Genomic DNA, 17,117 nt, shown 5'->3' on the forward strand with positions numbered 1-17,117 from the left:
TGGTAAGTACAGTAGTAGATTTTCACAAAACACTTGCTACAGGTCCATGTTTGATTAATCACAATGCAAATTGGGACCAAGAGAAGGGAGGGCTGCTGTTCTTTATAGAAGAACACATCCTTAGAAAGGGGACCTAAGCTTGGCGAGAGTTTACTGTTGTTGGACATGCTTAGTAGAGTGAAGAGGAAGACAGGAGGGAAAAAGGAAGAAGCAGAGGAAGGAAAGAAACAGAGAAAGACAGAAAAAGAAGAGAGGGGTGGTTAGTTAGAGCTTATGTTTGAGGAGTAGAAAACAAAAAGCTGTGGCAGCCAAGCATGTCTACAAGCTGGTAAACAAGTCAAAAACAGCACAAAGTGAAAAAACTCACAAACGAGACCAGAGACTTTGAACCCATGCAGAGCGCGGTGCTACCTTGTGTTCAATAGTAGTAAACCTTTGAGTATAGCCCATGACACATTTCACAGAATCTAAAGAAGAATATGTGGGATGTCAGTGGTATTCAGTGTTTTTTTTTTGGATCATTTTGGCAACATATCGCCAACATGTACACATTTGCCAAAAAACAGGTAGATAAAGACACATTTAAAGAGCACCTGCAAAGAAAAGCTCGGTCTGAAGAAGTTCAACCTACAACAGAAATATGACAGATTCAAGACACACACACAAAAAAAACATCAAGTCTGCTGTTAATGCAGAGTCACGTGTAGAACATTTATTCCATGAAGCTGTTTTAGTGACATCTGTAAGACATTTAACATCCACCGATGAGTGGGATGGTCTGTCTGGTTAGATCTGAAAGAGAAAGAGCCGCTGTCAGTGAGCACTCAGTCCTTGTATGGGCAGGGTGAGGGAGACGGCCTTTGGCAAGACTGCCATCAAATGATCTGGATCTGCTCTTAACACTGAATGGATTAATGTATAATAAAAACAAACAAAAAAAAAACACATCAACTTCTTCCTTTCTTTTATTTTGCATCCAAACATACCAACAAACTGCGTCCAGGCAACTGGAGCTTAGTATTACCACTGTGTACTATTGGGAGATGCTTCCACAGAAACCACATACACAAACACACACTTAACAGAGAAAAGCCACAGAGAGACACAGTTGAGAAGGAAAGGGTCATTATCTCACCACTGACTGACAAACACTTGGATTTATTTCCTCACAGAAGGCTGTGTCATGGTTAATCTCTTGTTTTTAGACCGTGATCATGGGCATATACTCAAAACATTTACCTCTGTCCTTACAGAGTTGCAAGAGAGAGCTGCGACAAAGACCCATGAGTTCTACAAAGGCACAGAGCAGACTGCGGCACACAAACCTGGTGAATGTCAATCCAGAATATAACTTTTTATTAAATAGAAAAAAAGACATAACCCCCCAAGATAACAGTAAAAAGTTTTAAATTTTGAGACCAAAGCAGCAGCAGAACAAAAAACATGATGACACAGAAAAAAACACCTTGACGGGAGAAGCGACCTGGTTACAGGGTACATATATATTTATAGAAATATACAGCAGTGTTATCAAAGCAGTATGGAAGATGTGATTGTCTTTTTGAAGAAAACAGGGGGCACATTAGAAAAAGCATGACAGAGTAAAAGTTGAACGTTAGGTGAGAGGTAGGAATGGAAGAGAAAGATGTTAGAAAAAAAAAAAGAAGAAGTCTCATGCACTAAAGGAGAACACGCACTCACACCCCACAGTGGCAGAAGCGGTGTTGGCGGCAGTGGCAGTAGTGGTAGTAGTAGAAAAGGCTACATGTGTAGGGCTAGAAACATTGGTTACATCGTGCTGTTGTTGGCTGGAGTTGGAGGCCTGCCGCCTTAGAGCCCCCTGAAAGGAAGTTCCACTCTGGAACGCACTCACTACATCCATCTGCAAAGAATCAGACAGCGTGACAGGAGAAAGCCCAGAGGAAATAAAACACAGCCAGAGAGAAAAGAGAGAAAAAATAAAGAAAAGGCAGTAACCACAGAAAAAAATGTCACTTAGAAATTGGACTTGGGTATAGTTAAAAGAGAGGGAAAAGGCAATGATTTGGTTTAAAGGCACTGATTGGAGGGAGCTTTGACTCCAAAATCTGAACTCACTTTCACTCTTTTCTCTGCAGAATCCTTCCATACCTTCAGTTAGAGCCATGCCAATACTCCTGAACATTCAGCTGCTCTATCGTGCTTTCCATCCAACCCAACTCACTTGCTTCTCATCAGTACCTTCAAACTAGTCAGTTTTACAGCAGATAGTCAGAAAGAGGCATAAGAACCTGCTTTAACCCAGAAGCGGAACAGAAAAATTAGAGAAAGGCCTTTTATTTTTAGGGCACAAGCCATTCTTTAAGTATGCAAAGAGGAGGAACAAAACAGAATTTAAGCTGAGAGCGCAATAAAGAGTTGAAGGGTTTATGGCTTTTGATTCCCTGGGTGTTGGTGTTGTGTTGAGTGATACACAGGAGACTCAGTGGAATTTTACCTGAGTTTGGATGCGATTGAGGCCTCGGAACCAGAGGATCTGGCCTCGACGGAGTTCCCGCTCAGCATGGTCAATCTCATCCATGTCGTCCAGCTCCTCCAGCTCTTCATCAGGGATCTCCTCTTTCTGTGTGCCGTGGCCTGCTGTTTTCAGGAATTTTAAGCGGCTGGTGGGTATTGAGGAGATAATCTGAAAGACATCATAATGTTTAGGGGCAACACAGACTTAAAATGAAGTTAAACACTTTGAATGACATTTCATTAAAGACAGAACTAGTCTGGTATAACACAGTACAGATTTTAAGCAGCAAATGACGCTGAGATTTCGTTGCCCTGCAAGGTAGTAGATCTGACACATTAAATTTGATACCTTAAACCAGACAGTGAAGTGACAGATTGTGACAAAAAAATAAAGCATCCTTAAATTTAATGATAGCAGGTGTGTGAAAAACACCATCGAAAGCTTCAGTTCCATCATGTTTAGTGGTGTGAAAAAGTGTTTGCACCGTTCTCATTTTTTTCATGTTTTTCACACCTAAATGTTTCAAATCAAATGAAATTGAAATTAGTACACACAAAATGCAGTTTTTACATAAAGATTTTTATTAGAGTCGGATCGATTGATCGGCCAGCTGATTAAATTGGACGATTATAGCCCTTTTCAAAACAATCAAGCGGGCAGATTTTTGCCAATTAAATGCAGATATATTCTTAATTTCTCATAAAAAGGTAAATGTTGTCAAGTGTCAGAGTCGTGCAGAATGTCGTTGCACCGTTTTTCCACTAGATTGAGCTCTGAATCCATTCAATCCTCGCCGCTGTCAGTAACTATAGCTGCAGCCACAGCCAGGCAGCTTAACAGGGGTTGGCATAGCAGAGCTTGACGACAGGCATGTTTATAACGACGTGTAATTAAAAATGACTCAACATGTCTCCAGTTTTCGTTTTACTCTGTTTGCAATGTGACATGATAGTGGCCCGTGCTTTGTTGCGTCGGTCATGCTTTTTATTTACGTTGCATTGCTAAAGTTGTGCTAACCTAGCTTAAATTACTCCATCTGTTAATGTTAGCAATAGCATCGCTGAGGTTATGCCAACCTAACACAGCCTTAGCTAACAGCTTAAAAGCCTGCAACTGCAGAAATAGTGTACAAAATATTTATAGAACACAAGCGTTCATCATGCCATCAGCTGCGTATTGAGATGCATTCAAGAAGGAGCGATGTGAACATAGAGGGGAAAGTTAAAATAATGAATATTACCGTCTGTCTTCAGCAACTGTCATAACGTCCTGTCACGCTTAGTTTCACTATGTCAGAAAATACTACGTGACTCAGGCTGTAACAGCAACTCACTGTGTGTGTTGTGGAGTAACAGAAGTTCCAGACTATTTGTGACCATTATGTTTAAAATGCAACTCTGTTAACAATGACATGTTTTAACATCTGAGAAAAGTGTCTCTGGTTTTTATTTTGATTCGTATGAGTCGTCACTTTATGGTCAAGAAAATAATGGAGTAGAGAAAATGTGATTTAATGTTTAAGGGCATCAGAGGGCTGCATAAATAATGTTTTACCAGTAACTTCACTCAATATATTGCTTATATATAGCGTACATCTATGGTCTAAATCTAAAGAAATTCCTCCACGGCGCTGTAACAGACTCATTGTTAAGTTATCACAACCGCTTGATTGGAGTTGCTGCTGCTAAGAGTGACCCAACCAGTTATTAGATTAATCACTTTTTTGTGCAGGGCCATGTGGGTTTGGATTTTTTTCTCCCACAATAGCCTTCATTTAAAAACTGCATTTTGTGTTTAAGTGGGACAAACATGCAAAAAAAAAAAAAAAAAAAAAAAACATCAGAAAGGGGCACTTTTTCACACCACTATATGTCCATGAAAACATTCAGATCTATGCACCCTTTGTTGATTAAAAACAGCCTTCGACTTCTTGCAAGACTTCATGGTTTTAATTCCCAGTCTCTGAAGAAACTATAAATAATTTACTTTTTCCCTCAAATTCATCAATATTAAAAAGAAGAAAACATTGGTGATGACAGCCAAACATCAGTCACGCATTAAAGTGTAAGTCTGAGCAGAAAAATTAATTTTAAGTTGCAGCTAACATATTTTATTTACAGTAAGTGAAAAAAACAAACTTATGTTTATGAATGAACAATCAAGTAAAAGTATTTTAAGAATAAAACTGTGAATTCAGATGCCTGATGTCTTAGATCTGATCAGCTGTTTTACAAATGAAGCTTTTGTTTATGAAAGAAGTCCTAAATCGATCACATGCTGCAGCTGCATTCTGAGGACTGTAGACATGATGTGCTAAAATCAGAATAGATTCTGTATATGTTGATGAGCATCTAATGTTGTCTAGCACAACAGAAGTTAAACACTTGGACAGCTTGAATATTACCCTGTGCTTTGGTGATCATTTTCAGTAAAGGTCTGTTTTTAAATGCTACAAGGGCACAAGCATTGGTTATTCTCTGTCTTCCTCTAGCGTTACAAATCTTGAGCCGTAAACGGCAATACTAACAATAAAACCTTTAAACATCTAACAAAAACTATCAATTAGAACACCAGTCAATTCTATAATATTTACTAGTTTATTAAAATCAATAACATTTTATAAACTAGTAAATTCAAACAATAATTGAAAAGTAAGTTAGTCTACCATCTCTTCACAGAAGCAGAACACATTGTACCATTACACTTTTTTGTTTGTTAAATCTAACACAGGGGGGCAGTGTCAACCCATATTTTTATATCTTTACAAATGAAGGTGAAGCACATTGTCATACCTGTCCCCATAAAAGGGAGCTAAACCCCAGGAACGTGCACCACAACCACTGGTCAATGGTCAGAGCCACACAGCTGAATGGCTTCCCGCCAAACTGCACTATGACAATCTAAAAGACGAAGAGGTGAGGAAGAATTAGAGCTAAATTTTTCACTTAATGTTTGATGCTTAGGATAAAGACCTTAAGCAAGTAACAGACGTTTTCATTATGATTTACCTGAATAAGGAAGGTACCAAAGACTATACTACAGAAGATAGGGTTGTTGAACATGCCCTCAAACACATTCCTTTCACCGTGGATCTTGCGAGCATTGATTTCATTGAAAAGCTGCATCAATACAAAGGTATTGAAGACAATGGTGTAGTGTTCAGAGGGTGGGGCATGGAGGGGTGCATTCCTGCCACTGTCAATATCGAATATTTTTTCTCCTGCAGAAAAAAGTAGGTGGAATTTGATGAACTTGGAAAGCACACAAAAAAAGGTACTACAGCAAAATGCACTTTAACTAAATCTTTAGATATAGAGGAAGTTCTTACCCGCAAAGAGCAGCATAAAAATGATAATTAGCTGGTACACTCCATGACCCAGGATATTCTTCATCATGGTGCGTGAGATGAGAGGTTTGTTGCGGCCATATGGCTTCCTTAGCAGCAGGGATTCTGTGGGGGGCTCTGTAGCCAGAGCTAATGAAGCAAAAGTGTCCATGATAAGGTTGACCCATAACATCTGCACTGCTTTCAAGGGAGAGTCCTAATGTCAGAGATGGAAGAACCAAAATCAGATTATACATTTCAGATCATCTGAAATAACATTGAAAATTACAGCAACAAGACAAGAAATTTAAATTGACACAAATCAAACTATGCAAGACTATTTAAAAACCTTCCAATCTGTTGTTGCCTGCTGTTCCATGACATCTGCTATTCAAAATGTGACCATACAATCTCCTCACAGTTTGAGGTAAATTATTTTTTCAGGCAGATGATACGGTACTAACCTGTGTGATGCAGGCTCCTGTAAATGCTACAATGACAGCCACCACGTTGACGGTTAGCTGAAACTGTAGGAATTTTGAGATGCTGTCATAGACGTTTCGGCCCCACATGACCGCTTTAACAATGCTGGAAAAATTGTCATCAGTCAAGATAATGTCAGACGCCTCCTTAGCAACATCTGTCCCAGCAATACCCTGAAAACAAAAATGAAAATCAAGGATGTGTCTGCATCTGATCAGATAAAGAAGCTAGATCTTTTTTTATGACCATTATTTTCCAGAACTAAATGCTAATGATGAATGTTTAATATTGTTTTGGTTACCATAATAGACTAACTGGAGCAGGATGACTTCTACACTCATTATAGAGGGTAAACAAAACTCACCATAGCAAAACCAACATCAGCTTTCTTAAGGGCAGGACCATCATTTGTACCATCTCCCGTTACTGCGACTACTTGTCTCTGTTCCAGTACTGTGCTATCAATAATGCCTGGAATAGCAGAAATGAATACGTAAATTTAGGCCTCTACAGTTTAAAGCAACAAACACTAAAACAGACTTTTTCCATTTATATTCTAAAGAAAACTACCTTTTACTAAGGTGTGCTTGTCTGTGGGGGATGAACGAGCCAGTACTCGTAGTTTAGGCCAGATCTTATCGATGCGTTCTTGTTCAATCTGCAAACACATCAAACCTTGATAGAATCCCAAATGTATATCTTTAAACAATCTTTGTATTTTAAGCATTTTTCTGCAGCCCACCTCTCCTTTTTCATTCCGTATCCTGCGGTTGAACTCTTTTCCCTCCAGGCAGAGGAAGTCATCTCCGGGCTGCAGGATGCCACACTTGGTGGCGATGGCTCGAGCTGTGTTTATGTTGTCCCCAGTAACCATCCTAACTGTGATTCCAGCACGCTGGCATTTCCTGATAGCATCTGGGACCTGAACGAAACACAAATTAACAGAATGCTCATCATCCTTGTGGCTCACTTTGAATTTCAAAACTGTAGCTCAACAAAGACTTGATTTAATATTTTAACACTGCTCATTAGGAATTACTTTCTGCCGCTATAGATGTGCTTCAAAACCCTCTTTATTGTGTCCTCTTCTTCCCTCTATTATGTCCCTGCCGGAGTGTGAGCATGCTCTGACTACAGCAACACAAAACGTCAGGAAGCCAAAGCAAATAAGTGACAGTGGAGCATGTAGCAACCAATTTCTCTTTCACACATTAATCTTTAAATCTCACTGTAGGATTGCTTCCTCTTGAGCCTCAAAATGACCACTCCAGTATTGGCAAGCAATGATGTTGGGCATTGAAAAATGGCTGACATTGCATCACTCAATCTCCTTGCAGGGTGAGCAGGGTGGCCACTGGAGGAAGCCCCATTAAGCTGCCAGCATGGCCTTTCAGAAGTGCTCGTCATATGGTCAAATAACTCAGGATATCCCCTATCGACACCTTTCCAAGATTGGATTCAGAGCAGGGAGGAGGTGGGGGGGCATGTGGCACAAATTTTCCAGCTTCCTAAACTGACAATGTGACAGTTACACCTACATCCTCTACTGACTGTCATGCTGTGAGGAGGTGAGAAGGAACATAGGTTCTCACTTGAGTTTTTTTTTTTGTTTTTTTTAAATAAAGAAAATTATTTTTGTATCTTTTCTTGTGAACAACTGCCAACCATCTATAGATGCCTCCCAATACAGACTGTTTAAAAACATGCCCTGCCTTTTTAACATAAGACTCTGCTGGATTTTTACTTTATCCCATTGTGTGCCTGTTTCTCCTTTAGACAGGACTACACATCATAAAACCCTTTTTTTCCCTTAAAGTATAACCCGACACTAGGCAGAGGACACTGTGTAACACATTAACAGTACAACCCAGAAGCAGGGCTGCTTGACCTTGCAACTTGTGCAGCTAAAACAGCTATTAAATGTCCAACACAAACACTTTGACCGGCAGTGGGGTTTATCTTTTACACTGTATGTTGATTTCAACCAAACTCCTGAACCACTGGTTAAAGTTTACATAAAAGTCCCCCTATTAAAGCTATCTGTCACAAGCTTGGTCTATTCAGATTTGTTTGTTCACAGTGTATACACTAGCAAATAACCATAAGTTTACATTTTGTCCATGTGTTACTTACCTCTGGTCTCACGGGGTCTTCAATTCCCACTACGCAGATGCAGGTCATTCCAGTGAGGATATCATTTTCATTGTCCCAGTCCGGTTCACCATCAGAAACAGTAAAATCTCTGTATGCAAGGCAGATGGTTCTCAGGCCCTCCGAGGCCATGGGCTCGATCACCCTCTTGACCATATCATCTCTGTCCCGTGGGCGAAACACCTTTGACTCACCATTTGCGGTCAGGATTTTATAGCACCTGGGAGGAGAAAAGGGCATATCTTAATGTATACATGTGTACATATAGTAAGAAGAAAGAAGAAAACAAGCAGGAGAGTTGGAGTTAAGGAACATGGTTGAAGAGGGAAATAAATACAAACTCAAAAGAGTCATTTAGATCAGATAAAGGGCTGAGTAAGGAGAAAACAAAGCATATGAATGGTGTAGTGCAATGTAGTGCAGTAGTAGTAAGAAGTCACACTAAGCCCTCTGTGAGTTAAAAGAAGCCTGCTTGGTTAAGAGGCTTACAGAGCTGTTACCGGCTCATTTTCTCAGCGCCTGTTTTTAAGTCGCAATGTAAGGGGCTTGGGTGGGATGCACTTGAACTTCTTAGCTGGTTAAGCCATTACACATATTATTTACTCCAAAGTCTCACCAGAAGGAACAAATTAGGGGCAAAAGAGGAGCAATCTTCCAATAAATATTTTTACTTATGTTGACAAAACAGATTATTAACATGTCTCTGGGTTAATGGTCAACCATTCAATACAAAATATAAACAAATATTAAAAGAGCAGAAAAAATAAAAACTGCTTACTTTTTTAAGAGAATTTCAGAGGCTCCTTTGCTGAACATGCGATAGCTGCCATCAGCCAACTTCAACACAGTGCTCATTGATTTGCGGACTGAGTTGAAGGTGTAGACTTTGTACAGTTTCTCTTCAGGGATCTCGTTGCGAATAGTTTGGTAGTCTCGTTTCAAGTCATTAGAAAAGCCAAGCAAGGCACATTCGGTCTTATTACCCACTTGTCGTGGCAGACCTCCTTCTTTTTCTGGAGGCTGATGGGGGAGGGAGCAAGAATACAATAAAGTAAGCTTCCAAAGTTGCTTATTACACAATATATTTCACAAACAGACATCTCTTTGACAAGCATACCATGATCTTAGTAGTGTAGGCACAGTTCACTGCTATGCCCAGAATCAGGATGTCTAAAATGGAGGGAGGGATCTTTTCTGGTTCAGGGACCCTCTTGTAGTGGTTATCAGCAACGTAGGCCTGCACCACAGTCATACGGTTCATGGTGAGAGTACCAGTCTTGTCAGAGCAAATGGCCGTTGCATTGCCCATGGTCTCACAAGCATCCAAATGACGCACAAGGTTGTTATCGTTCATCATTTTCTGAAGATTTAAAATAAAACAGATTTAAAAAAAAAAAATCATGCTGAATAATTATCGCATCAAGCTCATTAACTTAATCATGTTTGAAGTAGTAAGATAAAGTCTTCTGTTGGGAAACAACTTCAGAACAAGAAAGGGGATCAGATCAAGTATCAGTTAGCCTTGTCTTAACAGCCTGGCTTGCTAGTTTTAATAGGCTAAAACGTAAGCTGGTCAGCTCTGGCATAGGTCACTTGGCAGAATTAGCAATCTTTTTTTACCTTAACAGAGTATGCCAGGGAGATTGTTACAGCAAGCGGCAGGCCTTCAGGAACAGCCACCACAAGAACAGTGACACCAATGATGAAGAATTTCACAAAGAACTGAATGTAAATGGGTGTGCAATCCTTGACCCAGGGCAGATTCTGGATCCAAAAGGTGTCGACTACAAACAACACCACCAGGATAATGACAGTAATGGCTGACATGACCAATCCTGGAGAGAAGGAGAGAGTGAAAAAAAAATATTACATCTGATCATGTGTATCATCAACAAGTAAATATAGTGAAGATATTCCAACTGTATGAGCAAGGTATGTGTTATTAGAAAACTATAAAAAGTTGGAGACGCTTCCTAAATATCAAATTGAACGTGAACATACAAGGGTGCAGACACATAAAATAAGTGTGTTTTACAGCATTTAGCTGTGACAAAGTCAAGTAATTCTGTCTGACTCACCTGCTTTTCCAATCTGTACAGCTAGTTTGGTCAGCTTGCCTTGGAGGACAGACTTCTCTTTTTTTGGCAGATTGGCTTTCTTCTTTTCCTCAGCATCACCTCCATCGTCACTGTTCAGAGGCTGCATTTCCATCGCAGCACCGTCCTGTGCTTTGGCTGCATAAAAGAGAGCAAAGGCAAAGTTAAACAATAAAACAGTGAAGTCCTAGACTTAACTGGTATAATGTGAAGGACATGAACATAATTTGATATGTAAACAAAAGGGACAAAAAGTTAGTCTTTTTAGACCAATTCCAAGATTTATAAAAAAAAACAGAGTACATGCCTGAAAAAGAATTCAGATCTTTATTTTAACTATAATTAAACCTTTGTTATGAGTATGGAGATCAGTTTGACAGAACTGTTGCTTCATGGGAATGTTTCAAGCCCATCATACAATCTATTATAAGACAACAGTTTATTTAAAAAAAAAAACAAAAAGACAATATTCAAATTCAATGAAAATGATTTCCATGCTTCTTTTTATCCACCGTGACTTGAGATTCAGCGTTTGTCATTATGCCTGCAGTGATCTGAGTGCAAGTAATTAGCTCAAAGATTAGGAAATGTGAGTAATTGCCATACACTCTCCTGGAGATTTAAAGAAGAGCTTTTGGAGCTAGAACCCAAGAGATATGTCTGAGGAGTCGGCACCTCCTTTCACAGTAACCAGTAACCACAGCAGCTGTTGTCATGTAAATTCTGAAACTTCTTGCAGCTCAAATCATAGGACTCCAAAATCCTCTCCTAATCAAGTAACCTTGGAGATGCAAAGTCTCTAAAGGTAAAAAAAAAAAAACACACACAAAAAAAAAAAAAACACTGAAATACAAAACAAAGTACTAGTGGCCCAGCAGGGGTGGTTCTCTATCATGGTACTTGATATGATAAAATCAATAACTGTGCTTGGCAATGATGCAACTGCTAGAAGAGAGCGGACACATTTATCAACATGCCATATTTTGAAGTTGTGTGCATCTAATGCAGTTCTTTAGAGGCATAAAAAGCTGCTGTCCATTTTGGTGAAGGCTCTGTTAATGATATTATGCTATGGACAGTCAAATGGCACTGTATGAATATATAAAATAGACACAGTCAACTGCTGCAGTTGCAGTGTACTGTGGCTTGCTCTGCACTTACATGGTCAATGTAATCTCAGTCTAAAGGATTACTGCTGATTCCTGGCAGGCAGAGGGAATCTGTGCACCAGGGATCAGCACCAGGGTTGTGGTCACAGACCCAAGCACTACTGATCATACAGTCCCAGAGGACCGCAAGTCTGGCTAGATGGTTGAGTTACCACTAAACAGCCTCATTACCATCCACCTGAAACTGAACCAGTGCAACTCCAGTGCTTTGACAATGAATAGTTTGGTATAAGGACATCAATAGAAAACAAATGGTGGGGGCCTGAGGGAGAGTCAGATAGAAAGATGGGTGGGAAAGCAGATGTTCTGGCCCCAGAATTGTTGCATGGCTTTAATCTTCTCATCGCTAATCGCTATAACTGGATTCAGTAGCACCTGCTGCTCAAAGCACAATGTGCCAGGGAAGGACAGGAGACGAGAAGAGAGACAGAAGGGAGGGCCAGACAGTACACTGGACGGCCAAGAACAGCCCGTCCTAAGTATATGCTGACATGGGGTCATGCAGAAATATGCAACTCCTCCTTACCCTAAATAAAAAGCACTGCAGCCAATTAAAAACAGACTGCTGCTTTAACCTACAGCCAGCACGATCAAACTGGGAGAGCAACACTGATAAAGCTAAAGGCTTAAACTTAAATGAAGGCGCTAAGCTGTAAGGCAATTATATACGGCTGTAAGTGCCACAGCATGTGTGTGGATAAAACTTACCTTTCTTACGATTTTCCACAGATCCGTCCTGCTTCTTGTCTGTGGGGACAAAGAAAAACCGTGTAATCAGTAACAGCAATAACTAAATCTTCAACCTTTACCTTTCTGGTTTTTAACAGCTCTAACAAAAGATGATGATATCTTTAAGTAATGGAGAAAACTAACTTTTTTTCTGTTTCTTCTTCTCTTCCTTTTCCTTTTTCTTTTCATCTTCTTCGTCGTCGTCATCCTCACCGCTCCCGAGTAAAGTGAAGATAATTCCAGTTTGAGAATTGACACCCACAGCAGTGACCACCATTTTCCCTGAGCCTTCCATTACATGAGTGCCTGTGAACAGAAGTATAGAACAAAATATTTTCTATATAGATGAAGCAGTATGTTTTAAAGCTAACATGATTTTTTATTCTTGATTTGACAAAACAATAATGCAAAGAATGGTGCACTAAAACAGTGAAGCTAAATAAATGGTCACTAATGAAAATATCCTCCACATCTTTAATCAGCAGTCTTTAATCAAAGCCTATTGTCAGTTTTGGTGATTTAATGCAAATGTGAGAGGCTAAATCACAGCAGCGGCTACAGCTCTGCATTTCACTCAGACAATCTTTGTCATTTTACAAAGGAAATAAAAATTTAAATACATATATACACATATATACACAAACAGTTTTGTTTTGATAAAGCTTTGTCAGGGTAACGGAGCATAGTGGTAAGGACAATACTTTTTGGCAGCACAAGGACTTTGCTGAAAGCTTTATGCTCTGAATGGATTCAAAACAGAATAAAAAGAATAATTACTGCTTTAAATGGGGGGATATTTGAAGGCGGATAACCAATTTTACTGAGCAGCAGGATAGGATCCCTAATTTACGTTTAATCTCACTAAAACTTTTTAAAATCTGACTTTACGGCAGCATGCTCCACAGCTGTAATCACTCATTTATATTTCAAAACATGGACAATTAGAGGTTTAGCTAATTTAAAGTTTTATAGTTGAATAACACAGTTGGCAGAGCATCCGTCTCCCATGCAGGAGACCAGAGTTCGATTCGCCCAGGGGACGAATATTAACACCTTCCAGTTGGGTCCTTAGGCAACACCCTAACACCCCTACCTAACATTCTAAGTCGCTTTGGATAAAAGCATCAGTTAAATTACTGTAATGTAAACTTTACAAAAATATATAACATATATTTTGCTGCTAAACTTAAGATTACTAAGTTTAACTGCAGTCTATATCAAAGCTTAAGACAGAAGAGACTCTTACATTACTATCATTATTTTGTGTTCAAATATATTCTGAATGAATTCAAAGACTTTATGAATAGTGCTGCTTACATCACCAGAATATTTCATTAAGGGTTTCTTCCACAAATGACCACCGCATACATGCAATTGCATAAGGTTGAGACAAGAATGGAATTTGTTACAACACTGAAGGAGGGTAATCTGTGGATAATTATAAAGACTGAACAGGAAGACAGTCTTTGAAATTGATGTATGTTGTTTATGATGCAAGTAACAAGCTCAGTGAGCTTCGTAGATGTGTCCAACCTTTTGCTGTTTATTCCTTAAAAAGCACCTGTCTGACAATGCCACCTTAAGTTTTGCTTATTAACTTTGTTTTCTACTAATATAATTACATCTATTTTGATATCATTGCTGTCTTCCATTACTGAGCAGCTAAGAAAAGCTGAAAGCTAATATCAACCTGAGGCTCAACAGTACCTGATAACAGCATTGGATCTTTTTCTTGTGTTTTCTTAACATGGTCCGACTCTCCTGTGAGCGAGCTCTCATCAATTTTCAGATCGTTGCCTTGAATGAGAACTCCATCAGCAGGTAAGAGGTCACCTGAAACACACAATATAGTTATTCAGTTATTGATATTTCACACACCTTGTTACATTAATTCATCCACTACTTGTCACTGAATCATTTCAGTGACAGAATTATTTCTCTTACCATATTTTATTTGTGCAACGTCGCCGACCACAATCTCAGCCACTGGAATTTGGATAACTTGTCCTCCACGGACAACAGTAAATTTCTGTTCCTGCTCAATACGGCTCTGGAGGCCCCTAAACTGCTTCTCTTTACTCCAGTCATTGAATGCCGTCACCAGCACTACACAGACAACTGACAGAAGAATGGCGGCACCTTCGATCCATCCTGCCTCAGACTCATTTTCATCCTCCACACCACCAGCAGCTCTTCCACAGTCTGCAGAGGAACAGGAGCAACTCTTACTTGGCAAAAAGTTCAATATCAAATGTTACAAAAGATACCTCCTATTGACAAGACAGCAGGTCATGAGACAAATATTTAGATCTAAACTGCTTAAGACAAAAAGATTTCAATCTTACACATATTATAAGTATAATGAATCAATAAAAAAAGGAGGAGTGAAAAAAGTTTTGCTGCTTACGTTCTCTTTCGGCATCTGGTGGTCTATAAAAAGAAAGGCCTAGTGAAACTATGGCTGCCACTTCTAGGATAATTAGTGTGACATCTTGTAGTGCCTCCCACACTAATTGTAGGAAGGTTTTGGGCTTTTTGGGTGGTATTAAATTTTGCCCATAAGCCGTTTTCCGCTTCTCAATGTCAGCAGGCTGTCCACTTAGACCTAGAAAGGAAGGATAGAAAAACAAAGTGTTTAATACTAATGATTTTTGTTTTCTTTTTGCTATCAATTGACAAATATTAAATTATGAGCCACATAATCTAAGCACAGATGGGTGAGGTACTGCAAACATTTAGGTCACAGAAAACAAGCTTGTCTCATGAAAGTAAGAGTCAGTGAACTGTGCTCTCGGCACTGGGCCTCAGCATCATTTCCAAAAGGAATCAGCATTTCTGACTGGACGCTGTGGAGGAGACAATGCTGGACAACAATGACATGCTTTTGGTGGGCTTGTCAAACACTTTCACCTCTTTCAGTTGGGCCAGAGAATGTGAGCGCAGAGGTCAGATCTAAGCCCACAAAATGTTTTTTTTGTTTCCCCCCAATACAATGACCAACTGACTAAAGATATAGACTCACTGCTGGCCGGTTAAAGTGTCATCTCTGACACATCTGGTTGGCCTGAGAACCATACATCCATGTACACAGAGCACATTCTGTAGCAACCCATTCAAATGCCTCTATATTCAAGGCATTCTCATGTATTCAAAAGAGCCTTCGCACATTTGATGATGCATGATGGTTTTCCAGTTCTTTTCATGCTGACTCTGAGTGGGTGACTGTGCAGACTGGATGGAGGTCTGTATGTGTGTGAGTGGGAATGAAGAGACGATCCAGGGAGGAGTGACTGTGAAACTGCTACTGACAGGCAGATGGGGGTGGGCTGGGGTCAGGGGTGATTGTGCAAAGGACTGAGTCTAATAAAGAGAGTAGAGATAGACAGATCAAAGGAAGCTGCAGAAGTACAGCAGTGTCCTAGTAGAGAAAATTATCTGACAGTTGGATGGACAGACACACACACACACACACACACAGGCAGGCAGGCAGACAAGAGGAACCTAGAAAATCATGCCATACAATTTGGATAAAAATCTAAGAAACAACACTTTCACTCCATATGCACAGAAATGCTGCCAAAACAGACGACTGATGGTGCAACCGATCAAATTCTATTTAAATCTGTGCAAAGCAAATATAAAAAATTGCTTTTAAATCTATCACACACACACACCGAAACATGATGGCTGGTGGTGAAGCAAAACCCAGAAACTATCTTTTTTTCTTTTTTATGTAGAACTTTGAAAGGCTAGAAATGATGGCTTGATTACACGTTTGGGCCAAATATAAAAAATTTTTAAGAGCTGCAGTATGTTTCTGTGATTTCACATCTCATTTGTTTGAACAGTTTTTTTTAAAACTGAACTAAAATGATTTAATCTGTGCATCAGTATAGTTGATTTTGGCTGGTGCACCTAGCATTTCAAAGCTGGACAAAATATTATTGTTTCAAGGTGCAATAAGCAGAAATTTGTCATTTTTAGACTAAAGGAATTTAAAAAAAAGTACTAGAGGTGTAATTTCATCACGAGTTAGCATGGCGTCACATACTGTATTGATCTCCAGCATCGTGGTTACCAGCCGGTCTGGCTGCGCATTCAAGTACGTACATGTAAACCGACGCCTCCTCCCTACTCTCGAAGCCCTTGGCCCTCCCTCCCTATAAAAGGCTACAGCAAACAAACAATGGCAACTCATATTTTCTAAACAAAATGACAGAGAGCGGAAACTAAAGACGACCAGGATCCAACATTATCTCTAAAAAATTGGCGAAGAAGTTGTGAGATAAAGTACATAACTCAGATTAACATCGGCCTTGTGTTTTCAGAGTGGAGAGCAGAGCCAGGGCTGAAGAGGCTGCATTTAGACTTGGAGCTAGCCCTTCTTTTCACTGGACAGGTAAGTAACAACATAAACATTACAAGTTACAGAAACCGCTTGGCAGCAGTAAATCAACGCTATAGTTATTTCCAACCGCCCAACACACCCATAACACTCACATATATATTCTTTCTTCAAAAGCTCGCTCAAGTTCTACATTTTTCCTTGTCTTCATTCTTCTTCTGCTTTTTCCCCCTTTCCTGATTATCCTCTTACAAAAAAAATGTATCAGCTGTTCTGCTCAACACTGCCCACGCGATTTCCAGTGGTACTGCTCTGTCTTCTG

At 39.7% G+C, this 17,117-nt stretch overlaps 1 protein-coding gene across 3 annotated transcripts in view; it reads right to left on the reverse strand.

Annotated features, from left to right (window-relative positions):
* The window catches only part of atp2b1a (ATPase plasma membrane Ca2+ transporting 1a), a 37,885-nt gene that overhangs the window by 2,736 nt on the left and 18,032 nt on the right, over positions 1 to 17,117 (reverse strand). For 2 of the 3 annotated variants that reach the window (XM_041977089.1, XM_041977090.1), the window contains exons 3-21: positions 14,858 to 15,055; positions 14,395 to 14,652; positions 14,158 to 14,283; positions 12,595 to 12,756; positions 12,430 to 12,468; positions 10,535 to 10,690; positions 10,077 to 10,291; positions 9,574 to 9,816; positions 9,235 to 9,476; positions 8,439 to 8,676; positions 7,048 to 7,227; positions 6,876 to 6,963; positions 6,670 to 6,776; positions 6,287 to 6,478; positions 5,826 to 6,039; positions 5,506 to 5,717; positions 5,290 to 5,397; positions 2,477 to 2,665; positions 1,793 to 1,882 (exon numbers count right to left, since the gene is read on the reverse strand). In XM_041977089.1, coding sequence (XP_041833023.1) covers positions 1,793 to 1,882; positions 2,477 to 2,665; positions 5,290 to 5,397; positions 5,506 to 5,717; positions 5,826 to 6,039; positions 6,287 to 6,478; positions 6,670 to 6,776; positions 6,876 to 6,963; positions 7,048 to 7,227; positions 8,439 to 8,676; positions 9,235 to 9,476; positions 9,574 to 9,816; positions 10,077 to 10,291; positions 10,535 to 10,690; positions 12,430 to 12,468; positions 12,595 to 12,756; positions 14,158 to 14,283; positions 14,395 to 14,652; positions 14,858 to 15,055 — 3,257 coding nt within the window. The remainder of the gene's footprint in view (positions 1 to 1,792; positions 1,883 to 2,476; positions 2,666 to 5,289; positions 5,398 to 5,505; positions 5,718 to 5,825; positions 6,040 to 6,286; positions 6,479 to 6,669; positions 6,777 to 6,875; positions 6,964 to 7,047; positions 7,228 to 8,438; positions 8,677 to 9,234; positions 9,477 to 9,573; positions 9,817 to 10,076; positions 10,292 to 10,534; positions 10,691 to 12,429; positions 12,469 to 12,594; positions 12,757 to 14,157; positions 14,284 to 14,394; positions 14,653 to 14,857; positions 15,056 to 17,117) is intronic. The other variant, XM_041977091.1, reaches the window with a different exon arrangement.

This window comes from Melanotaenia boesemani, chromosome 23 (assembly GCF_017639745.1).
Source record: "Melanotaenia boesemani isolate fMelBoe1 chromosome 23, fMelBoe1.pri, whole genome shotgun sequence".
In the NCBI taxonomy this organism is placed as follows: Eukaryota; Metazoa; Chordata; class Actinopteri; order Atheriniformes; family Melanotaeniidae; genus Melanotaenia; species Melanotaenia boesemani.